Raw genomic sequence first — 21,524 nt, forward strand, 5'->3', positions numbered from 1 at the left:
TTCTGTTCTTGGATTTTCGTCACAATAATATACACTGAACATAATCTTCACAAGAGTTATTTACAAAAGTTTAAGCTATTGCCATTATAAATTACAATAACTTTTATTTAAGGATTAATTATTTAATAAGATGTAAAGCCATTGTTATTTGTAATATCAATACATCCAAGTCACGTAAATACAACACATACTGCATTACAAATGCTATAGGTGTCACATTTGCAAAAGTTAAAACCATTGGCATTGTAAAGGACAAAGCGATTAATTTTGCTATTTTCAAAACCAACACATAAATAAAAAATGTGTCATTTACAATACCAATAGCTCAAACTTTCTTAATGTGAGTCCTATTGCATTGCAAATGCTTGTTAAAGTTGTTGTTCTATAATGGTTAAGTGACATTGTTACGCCGTAGCTGCCAGCAATATGTGTAGTTGTTTAAGTGGTGGTTAACTAGAGTTGAATCAGAAAAGCATTTCAGCTGCTACACAACCGAACACACAAATCCAGAAAATCTCACAGGCATGGGTGACATGGGAAAAGGGATGTTCCCCGTTAAAAGCGCTACAAACGTTTAAGACGCTGTCAGACGCGTAGTACTAGGGTGTCGGTAAATTCTAGTAATACCACCTTGCAGAGGCGCAACAAGAGTCAAATTTCGGGGGGGGGGGGGGGGGCTGAACTTCAAGTAAAATCTCCACTCTGGAGATGCAGGGGTTCTAAGCAGGGGGAGCGGGACATCAAAGCCTCATTAGCAAGCCAAAGGTCTTTAAAAGACCTGTTAAGTGCTCGGGTGCGGCTTTGTGTGCCGAGGAGCTGTCTCATTTCGGGCTGAAGCCTTTTCAGTCCAATGGGTGTTGCGCGCCTCCCACCTTGGCCTTACACAAGGAATGTACCGTGACCTACCGGGTCCCGACAGAGCCACGTACGGTTGGGTTATCACACTAAGCCTGACACCCGTAACATTCCCAAAGGTTAGCCTGAAACAGGACGTCCCAAGGCTCCACCATCGCTCACATTTATCACCTGGGAGTCGGCCTGACCGTGAATTAAGCGGCACCAGCCCGATTTGGCTTGCCAGTTTCGAAGCAAGCTGTCTTTACCAGCTTCCTTATTGACTTAAATTAGATTGGTGTTACCTGCTGCACTGCTACATTAGCCCTGTTTCTTTATGGAAGGCGGCACACGCTGACTGTAAGAGGGCGGATAGGACAAACGCACGTGTACACTCCCCAGCCAATTAGCATTTCGGATTTCTCTATGGCGCTCTAAGATTGGCTTGGGTGCCACCGATGCTCCAATCCTAGGTCATTTTACACATTAGCAGTACCGCCTACTCCAGATGACGCTCGAGTTATGTTTAGCTGTCGGATTGGTTTCATGAACCCGGAAGTATTAAAATTATGGCCAAATGACATCACCTACGGACGACTAGCATAACGCTGAGTTTACGAAGGTTCCGTGTAAGTAGCGGACCGGTGGTCACTGTATTAATAATAGCTGTACATCATGCAGTACATTTGAGATAGCAGTGCACAGTGCAATTCCTGTAATAGATAAGATTGCCAAATGAGTCCTTGTTACTTAGAACACAGTGCTGTATTAATCCTTAACTTTTCTTCTGTAATCATTTTTGTTTCAGTTGTGTTTAGTTCAGTTGAATCAAATTAGTTGAATTAAGGCAAGAACTATAACAATGTACCATTTTGTTAAACAAGAGCATACCGTCTGGTGTGAATATGAAGTCATCTAGTATTCTTTGTGACAGAACAGTGCAGACTGCAGTGCTTGGGAAGGCTTGCAGTGATGTAGCCAGGATTTATTGGCAGGATGCTTGTGCTCCAACTCTTTGCAAGCTGGTCACCACTCACCCCTCTCTTCTCAAGGTCGAATTGTTTCTGTGAATTGAATGTTTTTGTTTTTGAAGGACAACACAAGGTACCTTAATAAACAACTGCACACACCGGGTGTAAGAGTAATCACAGGAGTAGTTCCCTGCTTTATCTTAAACATTGTTGATTAAAGGCTGTCACCTATCTCTCTCACTTCCCTTTGACCACTCGCATTCATTGAATACTTAATATTTGCCATTCTGCTCAGCTTTATATATAATTTAGTCCTTTTTAGTTCTGGGTTGAGGACCCTTTAACTGTTTTGCCAGACTATTCTTTAAAAAAAAAAGTATATTATATACACACAATAAGGGGCTTTTTGCATGTGGTCTTCATCCGTTAGTCGTTTAAATTGGCATTCACATTTAGTTTCTATCCAGCTTAGCACACTGCATGGGAATCAGCCAGTCATTGGCTCCCTTGCTTTTGAGTGACTGCACAAATTATGTTCATATTGTTCTCACCGGCCTAAACATAGTTCCTTTCTCTTCAGTGATAAATCTGGTTGAAAATGTTTTATTTAATTAATCTTATATCGAATTTAAATAGTGGCTTTTTATTTTGCCTGCATATTGGGTGGCCAGTTAGATGGTGATTTATTTTCCATCTCCTTTTTTTTTTTTTGTGTTCAAAGATTTTTATTAGGAGCTACAAAGAGATACATCAGTACAAGAAATAGTCAATTTCAGTAAGATTAATTACAGTACAGTAAAAGAAAAATCATAAGATTATGAATATAAAAATTTGGTACTAGCAAAACAAATCGAGTCCAATAAAACAAACAAGGATCCACATATAGTGTCCAGCAGGCAGATAGAGGAGAGTTGCGTCCAAGGTTACACGATGGCTTGTATAACATGACCTGGAAAGAAATTGGCACCACCACACGAGCAGAAGCATCATGAGTAAAACCTGTAGTACATAGGGAAGATGGAATTATCAAACTGTGACGATGAGAGTACAAAGGTTAGAGTGACAGTCGTACAGAGGCATAGGCAGTGAACCCTACGGTATGAAACGCTCTGAGTGCCAAGTAACCAAGCTTCAAGGAGGTTTGCATGCGTCAAAGTGATCGTCTAGTGAGGACCAGATTTTCCTGAGTGTCGGTCTCCATGGGGTAGAGGTTAAGGATATATTGTCAGCACCTCTCAAGTGAGAGACCCAGTTCAACCAGTGGGGAAAAGAAGCTTTGTTCGTGCTTTTCCAGTTATTAAGTATGATTTTAACCCCAGCCGTCAGCAACAGGTCCAGTAGGGCTTTGTCATCATCATTGAGTGTGACGGCTTTGGCAAAACCTAGAACAAGCGTTGAAAATTCTCTTGGTAGGGTGATATGGAGGACTTTATTTATAAAACCAAAGATTCTGTCCCAATAGGAGGTAACACAGGGGCATTTGAAGATTAGGTGTTCCAGATCTCCTCCCTCACCTGTACAATTCCAACACGTGTCGTCGGACTTGATTTTATGCAGAAACAACCTCCTAGGTGTCCAGAAGGCCTTATGTAGAAGCCAGAACTTGGTCTGTGATAGTGTAGGGCATATTTTGTGGCGAGTGGTGGACTCCCAAGTACTGGCCCAGATTGCTTCGGAGTTAGGTGTGGAGGAGAATGAATCCCAGTAGCATTGGAGGGGTGCATTTAGGGAGGACGATTGTGGCCACATTAATTTATACAGTCTAGGGACTTGGTGCCCCAATTTGTTAAGGGAGGTGATTAAGCCTGGGAGGGAGGGAGTGACAGCCCTCAGGTTAGCCTTCGCTAGTGCTACTTTAATGTGTAAGAAGTTATAGAATTCAACATTATGGAGTCGGAACTTATCCTGAATGTCTTTAAAGGTTAGTGGGAGCGCGTTTTCGACGAGTTGGTGAGGGAATATGATACCACTGTCTATCCAGGAGCGGTAGTTTAGAGGTTTCCCTTTGTATGTAATGGCGGTATTGTGCCATATTGACTCCCAATACGAGTGTCGGAATTGTTGTGGCAGGTAGTTACTGACTTTTAAAAGAGCCATTTTAGTGTTCTTGAAGATAGGGCCCGGACCTAGGTTGGGACGGGGTTTGACGGTGAGTAGGGCGCAGGGGCTGAGACCCTTCAGTATTGACTTTTCCACAGAGAGCCATACTGCGCTATAATCAGGCTGGGAGGATATCCAGTGTGACCCCTGTTTTGCTAAAAAGGCGATTTGGTAAATTTTGTAATCCGCCAGGTTGACTCCTAGCTTTTTATCCAATCGAAGTTTTTTTAAAATGATTCTGGCTTTTTTGCCCTGCCAAAGAAATGCCGAGATGTTTTTATCCAATTTGACATGGAATTCTTTGGAGAGGATTAGTGGGAGCATCGTGACGAGGTAGTTAACCAGGGGGGGATATCATCATTTTTATGGTTTCGATACGGCCCCACCAGGTGATAAAACGGGGTGACCATCCGTCCAACAAACTTTTGATTTTGTCCAGGGTTTTGTTTTCGTTATGTTTAAGGGTGCTCAATATCTCATCTGTGAACTCAATCCCCAAATATTTAATCACTCCTGTTTGCCAGAGTAGGCCGGAATCACCCAGCACTTCTCTCGAAGTGTGGACATTAAGTGGTTTTACTTCGGATTTATCTCTATTTAATTTGTAGCCGGAAAGGGAGGAGTATTTGTCTATTGAGGTCATTAGAGCAGAAATGGAGTTAGTCGGGTTTTCCGTCGCGATCAAGATATCGTCTGCATATGCTGCTAGTTTGACTCGCGTGTCCCCAAAAGAAATACCTGCAATGTCCCCGTTATTTTTGATATCTGTAAGGAGGGGCTCAAGGGCTAGTAGAAAGAGAGCTGGTGAGAGAGGGCAACCCTGTCTGGTTCTTTGGTATAGGCGGAAAGGGTCCGAGAGGGTGCGGTGTATAGCTATCCTGGCAGAAGGGGCAGAGTAGAGGGCCATCACCATCCTGGTAAAGGGGTCGCCAAGGTTGAAAGAGTACATACACTGACGTAGAAAGGACCACGAGACCTTGTCAAAGGCCTTTTCCGCGTCCAAGGTTATCGCTACCATTGGCACGGGAGAGGACTTTGCCTTTTCTAGAATATGACATAATAGTCTCGTGTTGTCGTTGGACATCCGTTTTTTTAGGAAGCCAACCTGCGAGGGGCTAATTAATTTGTGGAGGATGGAATTTAGTCTGGTCGCTAAGATTTTAGTATATATCTTGCAATCAAGATTTATCAAGGATATGGGACGGTAATTTTTAGTGAGTAGCGGGTCCTTCCCTTCTTTGGGTAGTACTATAATCGTGGCCTCACTCATTGAAGGGGAAACACCGTCATTGGTTGCAGTAGAGTTATAAAGCTTAAGGAGTGGGGGGCTAATTTGGTCTGCAAAGGCCTTATAGAAGGGTGCAGTGAAGCCGTCTGGACCGGGGGCCTTATTATTCTTCAGGGTGTTAATTGCTGCTTTGATTTCTGAACCAGAGATTGGGGTGCCCAGATGAGATCTGTCAGATTCAGAAAGTTTTGGAAGGTGGAGTGAAGTGAGGTAGTCTGCGCAGGCTGATTCGTCTAATATTTTGTCATTTTTGTAAAGATCTTCGTAGAATGTTTTGAAAGTATCATGGATGTTAGACTGTTTAGTGTGTGTGACGTTGCTGGAATCTTTAATGGACGATATGGAAGTCAGTTTCTGTTTATGTTTGAGGTAGGAGGCCAACAGTTTCCCTGCTCTGTTGCCCTCGCATAGTTTTAGGGCCTTGAAGCGATTAATCCATACCCCCGCCCGTTTGCTGGTGATGGTGTTGTATTCGTATTTTTTCTTGGTTAACGTATCTAAAACTGTAAAATCAAGCGGGTTGGATTTGTGTTGGGCTTCCAGTGTGCCAATCTGGTGTTCCAGAGACTCTAGTTCTTTATTAAGCGCCTTGTTTATCCTTGCCCTAATGGTGATGATGACCCCGCGAATTGTGGCTTTCATAGCATCCCACAGGGTATTAGGCGTAGTGTCGGGGGTGTCATTTATGGAAAGATATTCCTCAATGGCGTTCGATATTATTAATTTGTTCGTGGGGTCTGAAAGTGTCTCATCATTAAAGCGCCATCTCTTAGGTGGGAGAATCGATCTGGAACCAGCCAGTTTGGTGCGGATACTGGCGTGATCAGAGACTAATTTGGGGGCTATCTCTGTCTCCTCTATAAGATGTGTGAAGGGGCTTGAGACCAAAATGAAGTCGATACGTGAATAGGAATTGTGTGGTGCAGAGTAAAATGTATAATCCCTACCGTCTGGGTTTTGTAGGCGCCATGAGTCTTTCAGGTGGTATCTGTCACAGAGGCGAAGGAGGGCGTCATGCGAGCGGGAGGGGTGGAAGGCACACTTGGATTGCCTATCGAGGATTGGGTCAAGGGGGAGATTAAAGTCACCTCGCACTATCAACAGGTCATCCGTAGGGATAGGTTCTAATGAGCGGGAGACAGAGTCCCAGAATTCCGGGTCATCTGCGTTTGGGCCGTAGATGTTTAGTACATGAATGGGGTCGTCTTCTCTAAGAAGATTAGTAATGGAAAGTCTGCCTACTTCGTCGTGGGAGTGTGAGACTAGAGTAAGGTTCGCTTTTTTCGCTAAGAGGGTGATAACCCCTCCTTTTTTGTGAGATGCTGGTGAAGACAGGATGTGTGACGCCCAATGGATGTTCAAGAAGCGTAGATCATCCTCGGACAGTTTGGTTTCTTGCAGTAAAATAATGTCCCCCTTGGATTTGGTAATATACCCGAGAACTTTCCTCCTTTTTACCGGATGGTTGAGGCCCTTAACATTAAGAGAGACTATCGTGAGATCATCGGCTAGTGAATTTGTCTTAGCCATTGGGGTTGAGGAGCATCGCTGAGAGAGTGCGTTGTGATCTAAGGTAGGCAATGGGTAGCTCCCCAAGCTGCACAGCGCGGACAACGTGAGGGCCATTGTGTGAAGGTATAGTGGACTGCAACAAAATAAATTTGACGTATGTGGAATAGGTAAACATAAGAACAAAACAGCACAGAACATAAAAAAAGACTAAAAAGATTAAGGCTCTTTGGACTCTTTCAGCTCCATTTTCTCCCCTCCCTGCCCCCCCCTCCCCCAACCCCCTCCCCCTGTCCCACCCCCCTCTCCCCCCAAATACGTACATCGGGAGTGCGACGGCAGTCCCTTGCAAGGCGGAAGTTAGGGATACATAGATGGTAGCTAGTAGCTTCCCTAGATTAAGATAATGCAATGGTAGTATTAATCTCGGTAAGTTTACATATTGTAACTAGTACAAACTGCTGTAACGGAGAACGGGGAGAGACCCATGAAATATAACAGTGAGCATGGGCGGTGATTAGAGAGCAAAGGCATTACGCAATAGGGCGAAATGGATATAACTATAGCACATATAACTATCCGTGTCGGCGAGCAATAAAGAGCAATACAGAGCAATAAAGATCAACAATATTACAACAAAATTACAACGCTCTATCCGGGCACAGACCTATTTGCATTAAAGCTGCAGCCACACCTACCACAGATAGGTAAATTTTAAGGAAAGAAACATAGACTATAGGTGGAGCATACATCATGCGTAACTAGAACACGAAAGTACATCAATATATTGGGGCTCAAGGCCTACTCATAGTACAGATGTGTGTACCTGCAGCCGCAAAGAAGTATCCAGCAAAGGAAACAATGGCACACAACTAAGAACAACTAGGCATATTACGTAGGAGGGTGAACATTGAAGCGCAGGGCCTCAATCATGGAATTAGGATAAGAAAAGTAGAATTGAGGCTAGCATGACATTAACACTTGAGAGTGAGCCAGATTGCGAGTGAAATCATGTCTTCCTCTTGTTCGAGAGGCCTAACGCTAGGTCCATTTCTTGTTCGCGACTGTCTTCCAGAAGATCAGCAAGGATTTTGGGGTCTGTGAAGTATCTCGGGTGGCTGTTGATTACAACCCTGAATTTCGCTGGGCCAGCAAAGGAAAAAGGAATGCTTTTGGATCTTAGCCTGTCTCTGAGCTCCAGGAAACCTTTGCGGATTGCTACCGTATCTCTTGAATAGTCTTGTGTGAAGATGATTCTATGGCCTTCCCATGAGATGGAGTGGTTTCTTCTTGCGAATTGGAGGATCATCTCTACGTGCTGAAATCTGAGCGGTTTGCAGATCAGTGGTCTGGGGCCATTGGAGCTCTTGGTAGCGAAGGTGGGGATCCTGTGCGCCCTATCCAATTCAAGGCCGTGTGGGAAGACCAATTTGGTGATCATGGGAATCCTTGATTCGAGGAATACCACGCAGGAATCCGCATCTTTTTCGGAATTCTCCGGAACGCCAAAGATCTTGATGTTACCTCTTCTGTTCCTGTCTTCCAACTCCGCATTGTGGCGTTTCAACTCTTCCGTGGTCTTTTCTAGACATTTGATTTTGGAGACTGATTGTTTTGAGATGTCCTCCACGTCGCTTATTCGTTGTTCAGCTGCGCCCAGGCCCGTGTTAATTACATTTATATCAGCTCTGATCGCAGTGAGCTCAAGTTGCATAGAGTCGGTATTGGATTTGGTGGATTTAGAAAGTTCATGTAGATCTGCCAACTTCCTGAGAATCATTTCCATATTGGCTGCCATGCCGGCTTTACTTTTGATGGGTGAGTCCAAAAGTGAGTCTGGTTTCGCCTTTTTAGGATTATTCCTGTCCTCTCTATTCGCCATTGTTGCCTGGTATATGTTCGCGTTCGTTGGGAGCCTGCTCGACCCTAAACGCTGTAGGAGGGCACCGCTGGATGACGAGGCTGGGCACCTTTGCGTAAGGAGTCGGCCGCGGAACTGCTAATGCGTCTGGAAAATGTTCGCGTTTGCTGGGAACTAGCCAGACCTTAGCTACTGTAGGAGGACACTGCTGGCTGTCGAGACTGGGCACCCACGCGAAAAGAAAGTCGGCTGCAGGACTACTTAAGCGCCTGGGAACACCTGAGTGGATAGGACCAGGCTCCAATGGATGTATGACAGTGGTTACAGGCTTACGGAAGAGCAGGGAGCACACTGAGGAACATGTAGGCGCAGAGATCGATCATTGCATAGTAGATGAGGTGCGCTGCTCATTTAGAACATGGGTGAGAATCTCCTCTTAGGGTGTTAATGCAACCATGAGGCATTGAGGCCGGTTAAGAATCACCACGTGGGCTTAATGACACAGGCATTCACAGTCAGAAGTGGCGAGGCAGGTAGGGCTGCACATACCTTCACTTGGAAGGAGAATAAGGCACTGGGTGGCAGTGGATGGCAGTGGGTGGGTTAGTGATGGGCCCAGAAGCTCACCGTGAGTCGGTGCGTGTAGTCTTCGTGGAGATCGCTGTCGTCGCCGCCGCCATTTTAGGGTCAGGCGCGTGGAGCCGGGTGATTCCTGCACAGCCGATCACCTACCACCCTCCGACGGCATTTGATCGCTTTAGGAGAATTTTCAGAGGCTGTGTAGCCTTTACCGCCGGCGGAGATCGTCCGATGTCTTCAGGAGCACCATCAGCGCTCGCGGGGGTCAGGCGCTGCAGTCGCGACCGGGCGCCGCCATTTTGGGCAAAGCCCGGAGCAAGGGTCGGGCGGCCGCCCGAAGACCAGCAAAGTCCCCCAAAAGTGGTCCCAGACTGACTTCAGGGCATCGATGGGTGCAGCGAGGGTCCCGGTGCAGGTACCTTGGATCTGGGCCGAATCGCGCCGCTGTGAGCAGTGGTAACACAGAGCTCGCTCTCCCTTTCCGCGGAGCACTCGGTTTAGGCGGCCATTCCTCCTGCCGTCCAAGCCACACCCATTTTTCCATCTCCTTTTTAAGGTTGCTGGTATAAAATGTTTGTGACATTGTAACACTGTAGCTGCCTGCAATATGAGTAGTTAATTAGCTAGTGGTTTATTGTTGTCTCATTGACAAATAATAACACAATGTATGGCACAACTTAAAAGTGTTATTTAATAAGCATTACTAGTAAAAGTATGACGTAAGTGAATGTTTTTCATTTTAAAACTTGTAATGGAAGTGTATGATGGACATATGCTTTTCCCCCCATTTTGTGGCATATATTTCAAAATAAAAAAAAGTAGCCATCACACCAGCTTGTGAAGGGGGGACTTATTAACTTTGCCAATGCTTTTTTTCTTTCCTTTTACGCTTCCTGCTGAATGCCCCCTCCCCCCCCCCCCCCCCCAATTTTTCTTCACCGTCCTTTTCCAAGTCTGGAAAACGGTTAAATACTGTTTTTAAACCACTCGGAGGACAGGTTTCTTTGGGTGACCCTGATTTTACTTTTGTCAGTAGGTCCATTAAGTCGTCTTTACTAATATTGGGAAGGACGAGAAATTACCTATATTTCTATCGTCAGAAGGAAAAATATTGGGTAGGGGGCTAAAAGAGAATACTCATTTTGATGGTCTCAATCTTATTGATAAAGAAACAATTTAGAGAATTGCAAAGATTTTGAGAGGGCAAAGTTTTTGAGATCATGCGAGTAATCGTTGCGCCATTTGTGTTTGGAGCGCCAAAGTTCCAGTTTAGCTACTTTTGGTTAGTCTGAAAAACATTTATTTGCATCATTGCATCCAGTCCATTTAATTTTATGGATGATCTGCTGTCATATTGTTTGCCCTCGCCTGCTATCCCTCCTTTCGCTGTTCGCGTTGTTTGCCCCCTCCAGTCCTCATTTCTCCTCTTGCCTGTTTTTCGTGCATTACTCCATCCCTCCCGCCCTTCCTCTGTTGTCCATGTTGCTTGTTCCCACCCTTCCTCCCTCTGTTGTCCATGCAGTCCCTGTTGCGGGATGACAAAAACCTTCAAAAATAAAGGAACACATGGACTCCTCTTTACAGTGCAAAGAGAGCTTTTGACTGTTGCGACAGGGAGAAAAACCTTCAACACACACAACATAGACTGCAGCTCAGTCTTTCACAGTCTGCGGACCAGCAGCTCTTTTTAATTACCACCGTACAGTGGTTTATTACAAACAGTAAATAATGAGTGACTTGCTAGATACAGATTTAAAACAGAAAAAACACTTAAGACATGCAACCCCATAACCCCAGATTCTGATGTAATCCATTACACATTCTTTATTGCACACCAAACGGTACTTGGTAAATGAAACATTCGGCCGCACGTGAATGCATGTGCATTCATGAAAAATGTAATTTAAATTAAGTGGGTGGTTTCAGCATTGTGCACCTAATACTTCTGAGTGCTCTGAACTAATTTACTTTCCTGCACCCATTGTCTAATCAGGCACCTTTAGACCTCCATGTGTTCTGGGTTAACTTGATTTCCTGCAGCCATGGTCTAATGAGGCCACGATCTGTTTGGAGGCATGAAGTGTGTGCCAGTGGACTTGTGTGTTTATAATCCTAAATGTTTTTAACCTTACTAAAAACGAATTAGCTTTTAATTGAAACCCTTTCAAGTTCATAATCCATTGTGCTCTCAAGGGAACTTTTCACCTTATTTGTTTTTAACCACAAACAGCTGTGTGTTTCCTGCTCGGGTTTGTTGTGGCGCTATATTCTTGTGTTTTATATTTTCTACAGCATCTTTATTTTTTTTAGATTTTCTACAACTTTCCCCCCTCTAGTTGATATTTCAACTACTTCATTTAGACCTTGGCCTGTACATGGTACTAGGTGGTACAGGTTGCCATGGGAATCCACTACTTGCGTTGTTGTCCTAACCGGGAACATCCCACTGCCTTTGCACGTATTCACATACAACATGCTTGGATTAATTGTCAACACAGTATATTAGCAGTAAGATCACAATAGTTGGCAACAAGTCCCCTAACAGTCTTGACATCCAGTTTAGCAGTGATAAAACCCAACCACTAAATCAACTATCTGTGGCACATTCTTCATCTACCATTTTCTTTTGTAGATAATGCAGTGCTTGTATAGCCTCTGATAAAGTCCCATTGTTCGCATCATTTGCTGGAATAAAGGTGCAGCAAGCTGTTATGATTTTCTTGCATGCCCCTCCATACATGGCTGTCATATGGTCCAGTACACAGCGAAGCTGCATTTCCATCATTTCTTCATTGGTAGTATCTATTGTTTTCAGGAGCTTCCACTGCACTATCTGGAGCCAACAAGCTGCTGCTTTAGGTTGAACAAACAGCAGAATGCTGCAAAAAAGATTTTCCTTGTTCTCTGCTTGGAGATGAATCTTGCACTTTTCATCCGTTCACAGAAATAGATGTGCACCTCATCATTCAAGATCTCTCCTGAGCTTTCTCCCTTCTCTTTACTTCTAGTGGTAGGGACTTGGATATTCATGGATCTCCCTGTAACAATTTGGTGGGATGTCAAGTGATGGTCTAAACAGGATGTATTCCTAAGGACAAAGAGTGCTATTGGCAAACTGTATAACAATTTCTTGTGTAATGTAGCCCATAGTTTACTTATTTTACTCTTCAAGAGGCCTGCCAGGTGCTTGACAATACCATTACTTTGAGGGTGGTACATGAAGGACAACTTGTGTTTTATTCTTAACAATGGTGTAATATGTACGAATATTGTATCTTATCCCTTCTGGATCTCCCCATCGTGGAATTATTTCACAAATTAGGAGTGTAGCTGCTGATTTACCATCACAATGGACGCATGGTCCTGCTTCAATCCATCGGGAAAATGGGAAGACCCCCACTACGAGGTACCTGTAGTTACTGCATCTATCTATCCACAAAGTCCTCATGAAGGGCTTTAGAAGGGCCTTTTGGTTGTGACATATGCTGCATCCGAATATAGTGTAATGATTTCTCCTGCTCCTAACTTAAGAGCCTCTATTATTGCTGTTAATTCTGCTTCTGGGGCCGAATAATGTGCAGGCATTGTCCGCTGTTCTACTATATGCAGTGTATCAAAGGAATCATGCTGTTCTGCATTGACTACTGCTGCACCAGTGCATCTAATTGCTGTCTTCTGGTCAATAGTAGAAGAGCCATCAACAAAATTCAGTGCTATATAGTATAGGATCTTCTGCTGCTTGACTCGATTTATTGGGAATATAGTGTGCATCATCCTCCGGGTCCAATATTGGGTGGGCAAAAAATATCGCAGGATACACTGAATCTGCTCCTTCTGTGAGCACCGCCTTGCGCTTGAGCTTGGGTCACCATGCCCCCTCGGAAGTCGTATAACACTTCTCTCATACTTGACAGTGAGTGAGTTTTCTTTTTCTTGCAGCTGGTTGTCTTTACTGCTGTCTTTTTGTTTCACTTAAGACATTTCTCTGTATTATGGCGCAGCTCTATATCTCTCCTTTCAGACTTGCCCTTGAGTTCTGATGAGCTTTCCAATGAATGCTCCTCCTCAACGTCTTTACCTTCTTCGCAGACCGTGTTTGGTCTGGAGCAGGGCTTCAACTCCACGTGCGCCAACTTTGAACTGCTTCTCATCAATTTGACGCAACATCCTGTGATTTTGGGCAAATCATCTAATCTCCTGTGTGTCAAGCAGTCCGAAGAATTCCAAATATAGTAATCCAAAAGTTAAAACCATGGGACACTCTGCATGTTACTGGTTCAAAGTGTTGTTAACTTCTTAGAAACTGATGCTCATTGATGCCTTCCATTGTTTGACTGCTCAACCAAATTATGTTACTTCTATCCTATCCCATTTTAAACCTTTGCACTAGTCCCCCCCCCCCCCACTATAATCCAAAATCCTCCAAATCCCAAACAAGATATATCTCTTTATTATCACTGTGGTGATGCTGATAAGCACAAATTCAGTCTTCACTTCTCTCATCACGCAGGCTAATGAATTTAAAATGATATAGGATCCGTGCACATTGGCTCGATGCCTGTGCCCAGCAACAGGAAACCTGGTCAACCACCCCTCCCTCCGCTACCCTGAAGTGACCTTCCGCACCCTCGACCCCCGCTGCTGCACTGCTGTGGTGCCACATCACACAACACTGATTAAGCGTTCTCCTGCTGAACCTGCCAATTCTCATTCTCACTCTCACAACCACTGCTCACCATTCCTGCACCAACAGCACACAACACCTGACTCTCTCACACTTGCACGGAGCAGCCCACATCCACATAACACACACTCATGCATGCTTCTCAACACTAGCTTGCCACATAACGCACAGCACTGAGATGTGGGACCTGCTGTTCCTCACAGACCCGTGGATGAACCCCACATCAGTTCCCCAACATTACAACAGTCATCCACCAGGCTACAAGATCTCCAGGCAGGATACCCAGCACAAGCCCAGCAGAGAAATCAACATCATCTCACAATTCTTCTACAGCAAAATTTCCTCCTTCTACAGCAACTTTGAGCTCCAACCAGACTGACAAACCGTGCAACATGCCTCTCCATCTTGTTCAACGAAACAACAGCGAACACAGGGGGTCACTGTCGAAATGGACGAGACCGCCGCCACCAAGTGGTCCATCCACTCTGGGGCCCCTTTGAACTCTTGGCCTCACTCCAATCATGTCTTCACCAAAAGGCTGATAACCGTGAATGCAGAACTCAAAGCTATCCTGAGTTGCTCCCTCTCATCGGACCAACACTCCACTGAACTCCATCTGCCCAAGAAGCCCCACGCAGATCCATCGACGTTTGCTTACTACGGACCTGCTGACTTACCCAGCCAAAGTGCTAGCAAGATTCATCAATAGACGCCTCATCTACCGTACCAGCAACCACCTCAATACCACACTGTCGGGCACAGTTCAAACCCCTCACCCACACCCTCAAAGCACTGCATAACACTAAACCAGCTTACCTCAATAGCTACAACCACTTCCACAACCCATCCAGACACCCCCTCTCAGCCAGACTCCTTCATACTCCTATCCAGCGCATATGCAAAACCAGATTCGGTGGTCGGGCATTCTCTTACATCGTTCCTAAAGCATGGGATGACATACTGCTACACATCAGAGGCTCATCCTCACTTCTTGACTTCCTCAAGAAGCTGAATACCTTGTTCTTTGAATTGCTCTTGCAAGCCCTTGGCGAAGCAAGACTCACTCCTACTTATTGACGGAATACCCTGGCAGGTGATAGTGCACTCTTACCAATTACCAACACACCACACACCACACTGCACACATTACACTACCCTTCTGTTGATTTGTGAGAACAATGCAAGTACAGCAAATGCAATCTAATATGGACAATTTGGTGGCTTACTTGAAATAGCACCTGTGTGCGCAGACAAAACAAGCATGTATTTGGAACAAAAAAGATGAAGTGATACAGTAGACTCGAGAAATAAACTACATTTTGAAAAGCACTAACCTTCCTACTAAAATTAAAATTTTCATAACATTTTATTTGTTTGTGAATTAAATAAAATATTTAATATTTTGTGTATTTGTTTGCAGTATACTTGTGTCTATATTTTGTGTATTGTTTTAAATCATAGAAGTTGCTTAGGCGGTGGACACTGGTTTTCCAGGTCTGCTGTGGCTCTTGGTTGCCAGACAGCATTTCATGGTCTTCACTGTAGTGGAAGGTTTTGGTGCTTTGGTACCAGCTATTATGCTGCTTGCTAAACTGCAATAATCTGGGTTTGGATTCCTATATCCTGCCCCAGGTCTGCTTCAGCAGTTGGGGAGTGCTACAGTTGTTCGTCTGCCAAATGTATTGGTCTGGCTCCAGGGTCTTGCTCTGTCTCACTCTCAATGACTGTGTCCAATATGTTGGTCCTTCCTCACCTTCTAGGATTTCAAATGATGCCTTTGACACCTGGTCCCAGGGCTGCTGCTCCTGCTGCACTTGTTTTCGCTTTGCTCCTGATTATTTGGTGTTTTATAGTGTTCCATACTGAAGACCGACGGTCCTCTCTAGAATTCATTGTCTTGAATGCTTGCTTCTCATTCATGAAACCATCTTTAGAGTAGGAGTCTAAATTGTGGCAAGGCTTCTGCCTATTTCGTGAAGGCTATGAGTGCTGTCTATGGATCTTGCCTGCACCAGCTGATAGTCCCTCCACCGCCAATGTTTATTTTTAGTGCTGTAGCTGTGGAGGCCACGGATGGTCCCACTGCAGTGTTGCTCATTCCTTCTGCAGCCTGTCTGTATCAGCACCCAAGTTCTTTCCTTCAGCTTTGGTTAGTGGAGCCACTCTGACCTGGCTTTACTTACCTCAAACATCTGGTGCCTTTACGGCTCCTTTTCATGTACTGGCGTGGCCTTGGCAGCTTTTCCTCCTGCATTTGTTTACATTTCTGTGCCATTTATTTCAGTTTTGTCCCATCTGGTGTGTCACCTGCTGCTAGGCCCAGTGGTTATGGTGCATGGCTTTATTTGGTGGGGAGGGGGCTGGCTTGTCCTCTCCCTAAATGGACTTCCAGAACTTCATTGTTCTTGGTCATGAACTGTACTACACATGGGTTGCTCGCAATAACCTTAGTCAATTATTATCTTTCATTCATATCTTGTGAGTATGTGCATCTGACCTTTTAAATATTTTATTTTGCAGGTTCAAGATTCTGGAAACAAGATGCTGAGGGGACTAAGTCAGAAGCGCCGCCTGAAGCGAAGCTCGAAGCCAGAAGATGCCCAAAACTCCACCGAGTCCTCTGTGGTAAGATTTTAAATTCTACCTCCAGAAATTGAAAGGACAAGAAATGGGCGTGATCTTGGGCCTATTTTATTTGGATGTATGTCATTACCATGCATACTTTTACAACGCATGCCTTTACCACGCAATTTTTACAACGCAAGTCGTTACAACGACTTGCGTTGGGGGGCGCTGGATGGTGAATAGTTTAATTTACTATTCCAACTCCAGTCCCCGTGGATAGTAGGGAAGGTTTTGGATAGTAAATTAAACTATTACCTATCCTAGAGCGCCCCCAAGCGCAAGTCGTTGTAACGATTTGCGTTGTAAAAGTTGCGTGGTAAAGGTAGTGCGTGAGAAAAGTTGCGTTGTAAACGCTGTTTACCATTTTATTTTATTCTATCACTTCCAAAATAACCACCCTGGTTGAGATCTTACAAAAGTACCTAAAAGTCCATTATGCTCCAGTGAGATTTCAATTTGATCAGAAAATCTGGGCGTGCTGTCAAAAGGTCATACTCCCAGTGCAGGAAATTGTGAATAATTAAGATGTGTGGTCCTTTATTTTATAGGGATTACACAGGCGTTTAAATTGTTGTTTCAAAATAACCAACCTTCCGGACCACAACTGATTTGCTCCGTTGTTCGGCAATGATTGTGACAATTGTGAGGCACTCTGCTAGGGTCAGCCATGTTTTTTGCTTGGAGCACTTTGTATTCCATCCGTTTTGGAGTTGAACTCTTGTGTTACTTTTAATGACTCTTGTCACCTGTGCTTTACTATTGTTGGACCTGTAGCTGAGACTTGGTTCTTAGTGCTGGTGTCTTTGGGTTCTGCCCCTTTGTTTGTGACTAACTCTCCTTTCTCTTGTTCTGATGTGGTTTTTAGGAAGCAGTTCTGTGTGCTTTGTGCCCCTTGATCTTGTGGTTTGTGTGCAACCAAGTCCTGGGGTTTAACTTGTTGAGGCCTGTTGCCTCTTCAGCCAGCTTTTTGTATCCCCTGCCAAAGAGGTATCTTCTGTAATCCAGGATATCTAGCAGTTGTGATTGAGGTCCTATGCTTCAGTTTCCCCCCAAGGTTCTCTTTCTGCCGTGCAGAGGGGTTGGGTGTTAGACTCTGTTCAGGGTAGTAGGTGTTGCTTATCCTTGGACTTCTTTTCTGCCTTGGTCCGCTGTTTCTCTTGGGCCTTAGCTCTGACAAATGAATGGACCTTTTGCCTGATCTTTGTGTCCGTACCTTGGTCTCCTGACCTGCTGGGTCTGTGGCGTTGTGGCTAGAGGCTGAAGTACATTTATTGAGTCCTGGTGGATGGTCGTTAACAGACTTTTATATTGCTTAGCATATTCTCAAACAGTTAGAACTGGTACAAGGAAGACTAGACAGTCCAATAATGCCCCAATTACTGAACTGTAATTTTCATTTTTTCGAAACACATCTTTCTCATCACATTACTTTGACAGTCCACTCCCATGCCCTTGTCTTCTGTCATAATTAGCTTGTCATTTTCAGGCAATGCTGGTGGTAGGAAAGCCGTTATAGTTTGTCTTTACCAGGACATCAGAAGGCTTTTGCACGCTTGGGCCTGTGCGTCTCACACTGTGGGCTCTATTGAGTTTGATCTGTTTCCATATCTTTTCTCCAAGTTTGCCGTAAAGAGACCTTACACAGTCATTCAGTTCACGTCCACCTACTGCCTGGGTATTACCCTGAATGTGCATATTATTTACCCTCAAGCAGTTTGCAAGGTCCTTTTATTTGCTCCATAGAATAATATGTTGCCCTTTGAGTAGCAGCATGCGTACTTGTAGTGCCCCCTTTCATCTGCTTGTCCATCCACAAATCTCTCCAGTGTGTTCACCCGTAAGGCAAGTTCCACCACCTTTTTTTAACGGACCCTCTAGCCTTGGTGCAGTTCAGTTTTGACTCCCAAGGATTTCCTTAAACTCCTTGAAGCTTTTTATTACACCTTCGTCCAATTTATTCACTACTGCACAGGAGCCATCTCCCTGGTCTCGCCCTTCCGCATCAACTGCTTGTTATGTTATGTGATGTGATACAGATTTGTAGAGTGCACTATCACCTGGAAGGGTATCCTGGAGCTGAGAAGGTATGGGTCTAGCCAAACCCAGCCCCTAGAGGGACAACTTAAAAAACCAGTGGGACTACTTAAAAAACAGTGTTGAAAAGTGGATTATTAGTAGTGGTATATATTTGTCTGCCACTGGCAATAAGGTCACTAACACAATATAGTGCTCAGAATAGGTCTTTGAGCATTAATTCCATGCTCACTTCTTGGTAGCTTGGCTGCGAGCAGACAGGCTTAACTTCAAAGACAGGTATGTTAAGCATGTAAAAACATCTATTCAGTAAATAATTAAGAGACAACACACAATAAAAATATAACACCAAATTAAAAAAATAGGAAATATTTTTATCTTTAAATTGACACCAAAATGAAAAATGTCCAATGTAGGGGAACGGAGATATTCATTTTTGTAAGATTTAGCACTATATAGCACATGGAAACCTACAGCACCTATTGCGACATCTGATTGTGCTAGACCCTGACAAAGCCAAACTTTCAGGCCGACCCTGATGAAGCCCTGCGCGGCTACCCCTCGCAGTAAGTCTCAGTCAAAGTTTTTACCTTCTGACTTAGAAACTTTTCCGAAGCTTTTCTTCCCAGGGTCCATCAAAGCTCTCAGCCAGTCTGGATTTGGTGAGTGGTTGCCGGCTTTACTTGCGACGAGCTCCCAGTCAAACTTGTGGAAGTTCGACCTTTGGAGCTTTCCTGCGGGATGGACCAGGGATCCAGGCTGGCTTGCAGATAAAGGTGGACGAGTTGACTCTCGTTCAGACTTAGAAACTTTTACAGATCTTTTTCTTGTGGGGTCCCTCGATGCTCTTTACCAGGCCAGATTCGGTGAGGGTTCACCGGCTTGGGTTTCAACCATCGGCCAAACTCTGGAAGTCGGACATCTGGAGCTTTCAGCGGGATGAAACTGGACTCCAGGCCGGCTCACGGTTGAGGGTTGCCGGCTTGGCTGGCCAGGTTGAGTCGGTCCACTTATAGAGCATTTTTCCAAGGTTGCTCCAAGCATCTGGAATTTCTTCCTGAATTTCCTTTAAGGGTCCCAAAGTGTCCAAAACTTACCCCAAGGGTTTGGAAACTCCAACATGGTTCTTGAAAGTTTGGGACTTGATTTCCCACAATCCACTTAGATAAAACCCTTACAAATCCACTGGTAGTAATCCAGACTGGGATTCTTGCTGGTGATGGTCCAGCCGAGCTCTGTTAACCTGTAGCTTGCAGATAGTCCACTCTTTAGTCCTTTTAAAGCAGGTTTGATCCACAGGGCTACAGTTCCAGTTTGTGCAGCAGGCACAGTCAGTCAGAGTGCAGGGCCTGGTTGGTGTAAATCCAACTTCCAGCTTGGACCCTTCTTCTTTAAGTTTCAATCAGCAGATCTGAGAAGCTCTGCACAGCTCAGATACTTAGTCCAAGTTCTCTGGGTCAAGCAGGAGGGTACTTCTGTCCAATGAGGTGCAGGGCAACACCCCAGAGTAAGACCGTATCCTCCAAAGTGTAGCACTATAGTCTCCCGGAGAGGACCATTTCTCCAGAATTCAACATTGCTGATTTTCCAGCAGAGAGATGAGAGCTGGCTAAGCAAATCTCCAGCATGGTTCATCTCCATGTTGTCCCTCCCTCCTGCACCTGCTCATTCCTTCCTTAATCCTACCATCTGACTGGGTTCAAAGAGTAGGGGTGTAAGTGAAACTGGCATCTCCTGTCTGTCTCCTTCTTCTATTGAAGATTGTTGTTTACAACCCCTCCCTCTGCTGTGTCATTCCTATGTGGCAGAACCCTGCCCTCCGAAAATGGCTCTCTAACCCCATGGGCTCCTTATCACCTCATCAAAGCAGCCTGATTAATCCACTTAACTCTGACTAATCAGGACTGACCACTGGATGGCTGAATTTTGGCTTACAGACAAAGTCTTATAACTTCTTGTCTGTACATTTTAGGATACATTCAGCAATAGCATATTGTTCGATTTATCAATATCATTGTAGGAAGTCATTGAAAGATAATCTATAATAGATCTATCCGCTAAAATATAGTCTAATCTTGAGAAATGTCTGTGTTTTTTTTTCTGAAAGGTAAATCCATGAGTATGACCCCTCTTGGCCCTCCATACATCTAATAGCGCCAGATCATGCATCATATTATTTAAGGCCTGACAGACTTGAGGAGCACCCACATGCCGACTCTGATTCTATCAATCAAGCAGGGGATCAAGCAAAACTTTAACCCCCCCCCCCCAATTATCATAGGAGCAGTGATTTCCATCAGGTTCTATTGTAGATTACATAAATACGCAGGATATATTAGGGCCATAAAAGGTTGCACAGGCTAGCTCCATCCTTCCGAAGTCTAGGAGAGTGATAAGCCACCTCCCTGTTTTATCTGTCTTAAAAGATTTTATAACACAGCCTGCCCCTCATTTAATCAGAATAGCAACCCCCTTACAGTGGACCATATGATCTGAAGAGTAAAAATATTCTATCTAAGAGTACCGAGAAACCGTGGCTCGACTCTCCGAGATATCCAGATGGGTCTCCAGAATCAAGCATTTTTGTGCCTTGCTCTGCTCTAGATATTTCATAACCAATCTCTGCCCGCGCTTGCATCTAAGGCTGTTAACATTCCATGAAAGGAATACTAACTCACTAACTCCCATTGTCAAAGATCTTCCATCTAGATGCTATCCAAACTAGAACTAAAACTAGTGTTATAACCAAGCGGCAAACTTTCTGATGTGATAGAGGAATTTTTGAATATTTTCTCCCACTGCTCCCCACCTCCTCCCCTCCCCCTCACCCCTCCCGACCCCTGTGCCCATACACCCCCCTACTGGTGAACCCTCCCTACGGTTATAGGCGTAAATCCTAATGGGCCTCAATCTACAGGTATAGTGAAGCACATTTTCATCGGGCTCCATCCACCCTCTTTACCGCCCCCCACTCCCTTATGTGCCTACCCCCTAAATTTCTACAATCAGATCATCTGCATCCTCCACTGAGAGATGTAC

General features: G+C 44.6%; 1 protein-coding gene across 1 annotated transcript in view; it reads left to right on the plus strand.

The window, feature by feature from the left end:
* Positions 1-1,358: 1,358 nt before the first annotated feature.
* VPS50 (VPS50 subunit of EARP/GARPII complex) overlaps positions 1,359-21,524 on the plus strand; it is an 821,620-nt gene continuing 801,454 nt past the window's right edge. The window contains exons 1-2 of the mRNA XM_078663657.1: positions 1,359-1,463; positions 16,347-16,451. Of these exons, the coding sequence (XP_078519783.1) occupies positions 16,368-16,451 (84 nt within the window). The 5' untranslated portion in view covers positions 1,359-1,463; positions 16,347-16,367. The remainder of the gene's footprint in view (positions 1,464-16,346; positions 16,452-21,524) is intronic.

This window comes from Lissotriton helveticus, chromosome 10, assembly GCF_964261635.1.
Source record: "Lissotriton helveticus chromosome 10, aLisHel1.1, whole genome shotgun sequence".
NCBI classification, from domain to species: domain Eukaryota; kingdom Metazoa; phylum Chordata; class Amphibia; order Caudata; family Salamandridae; genus Lissotriton; species Lissotriton helveticus.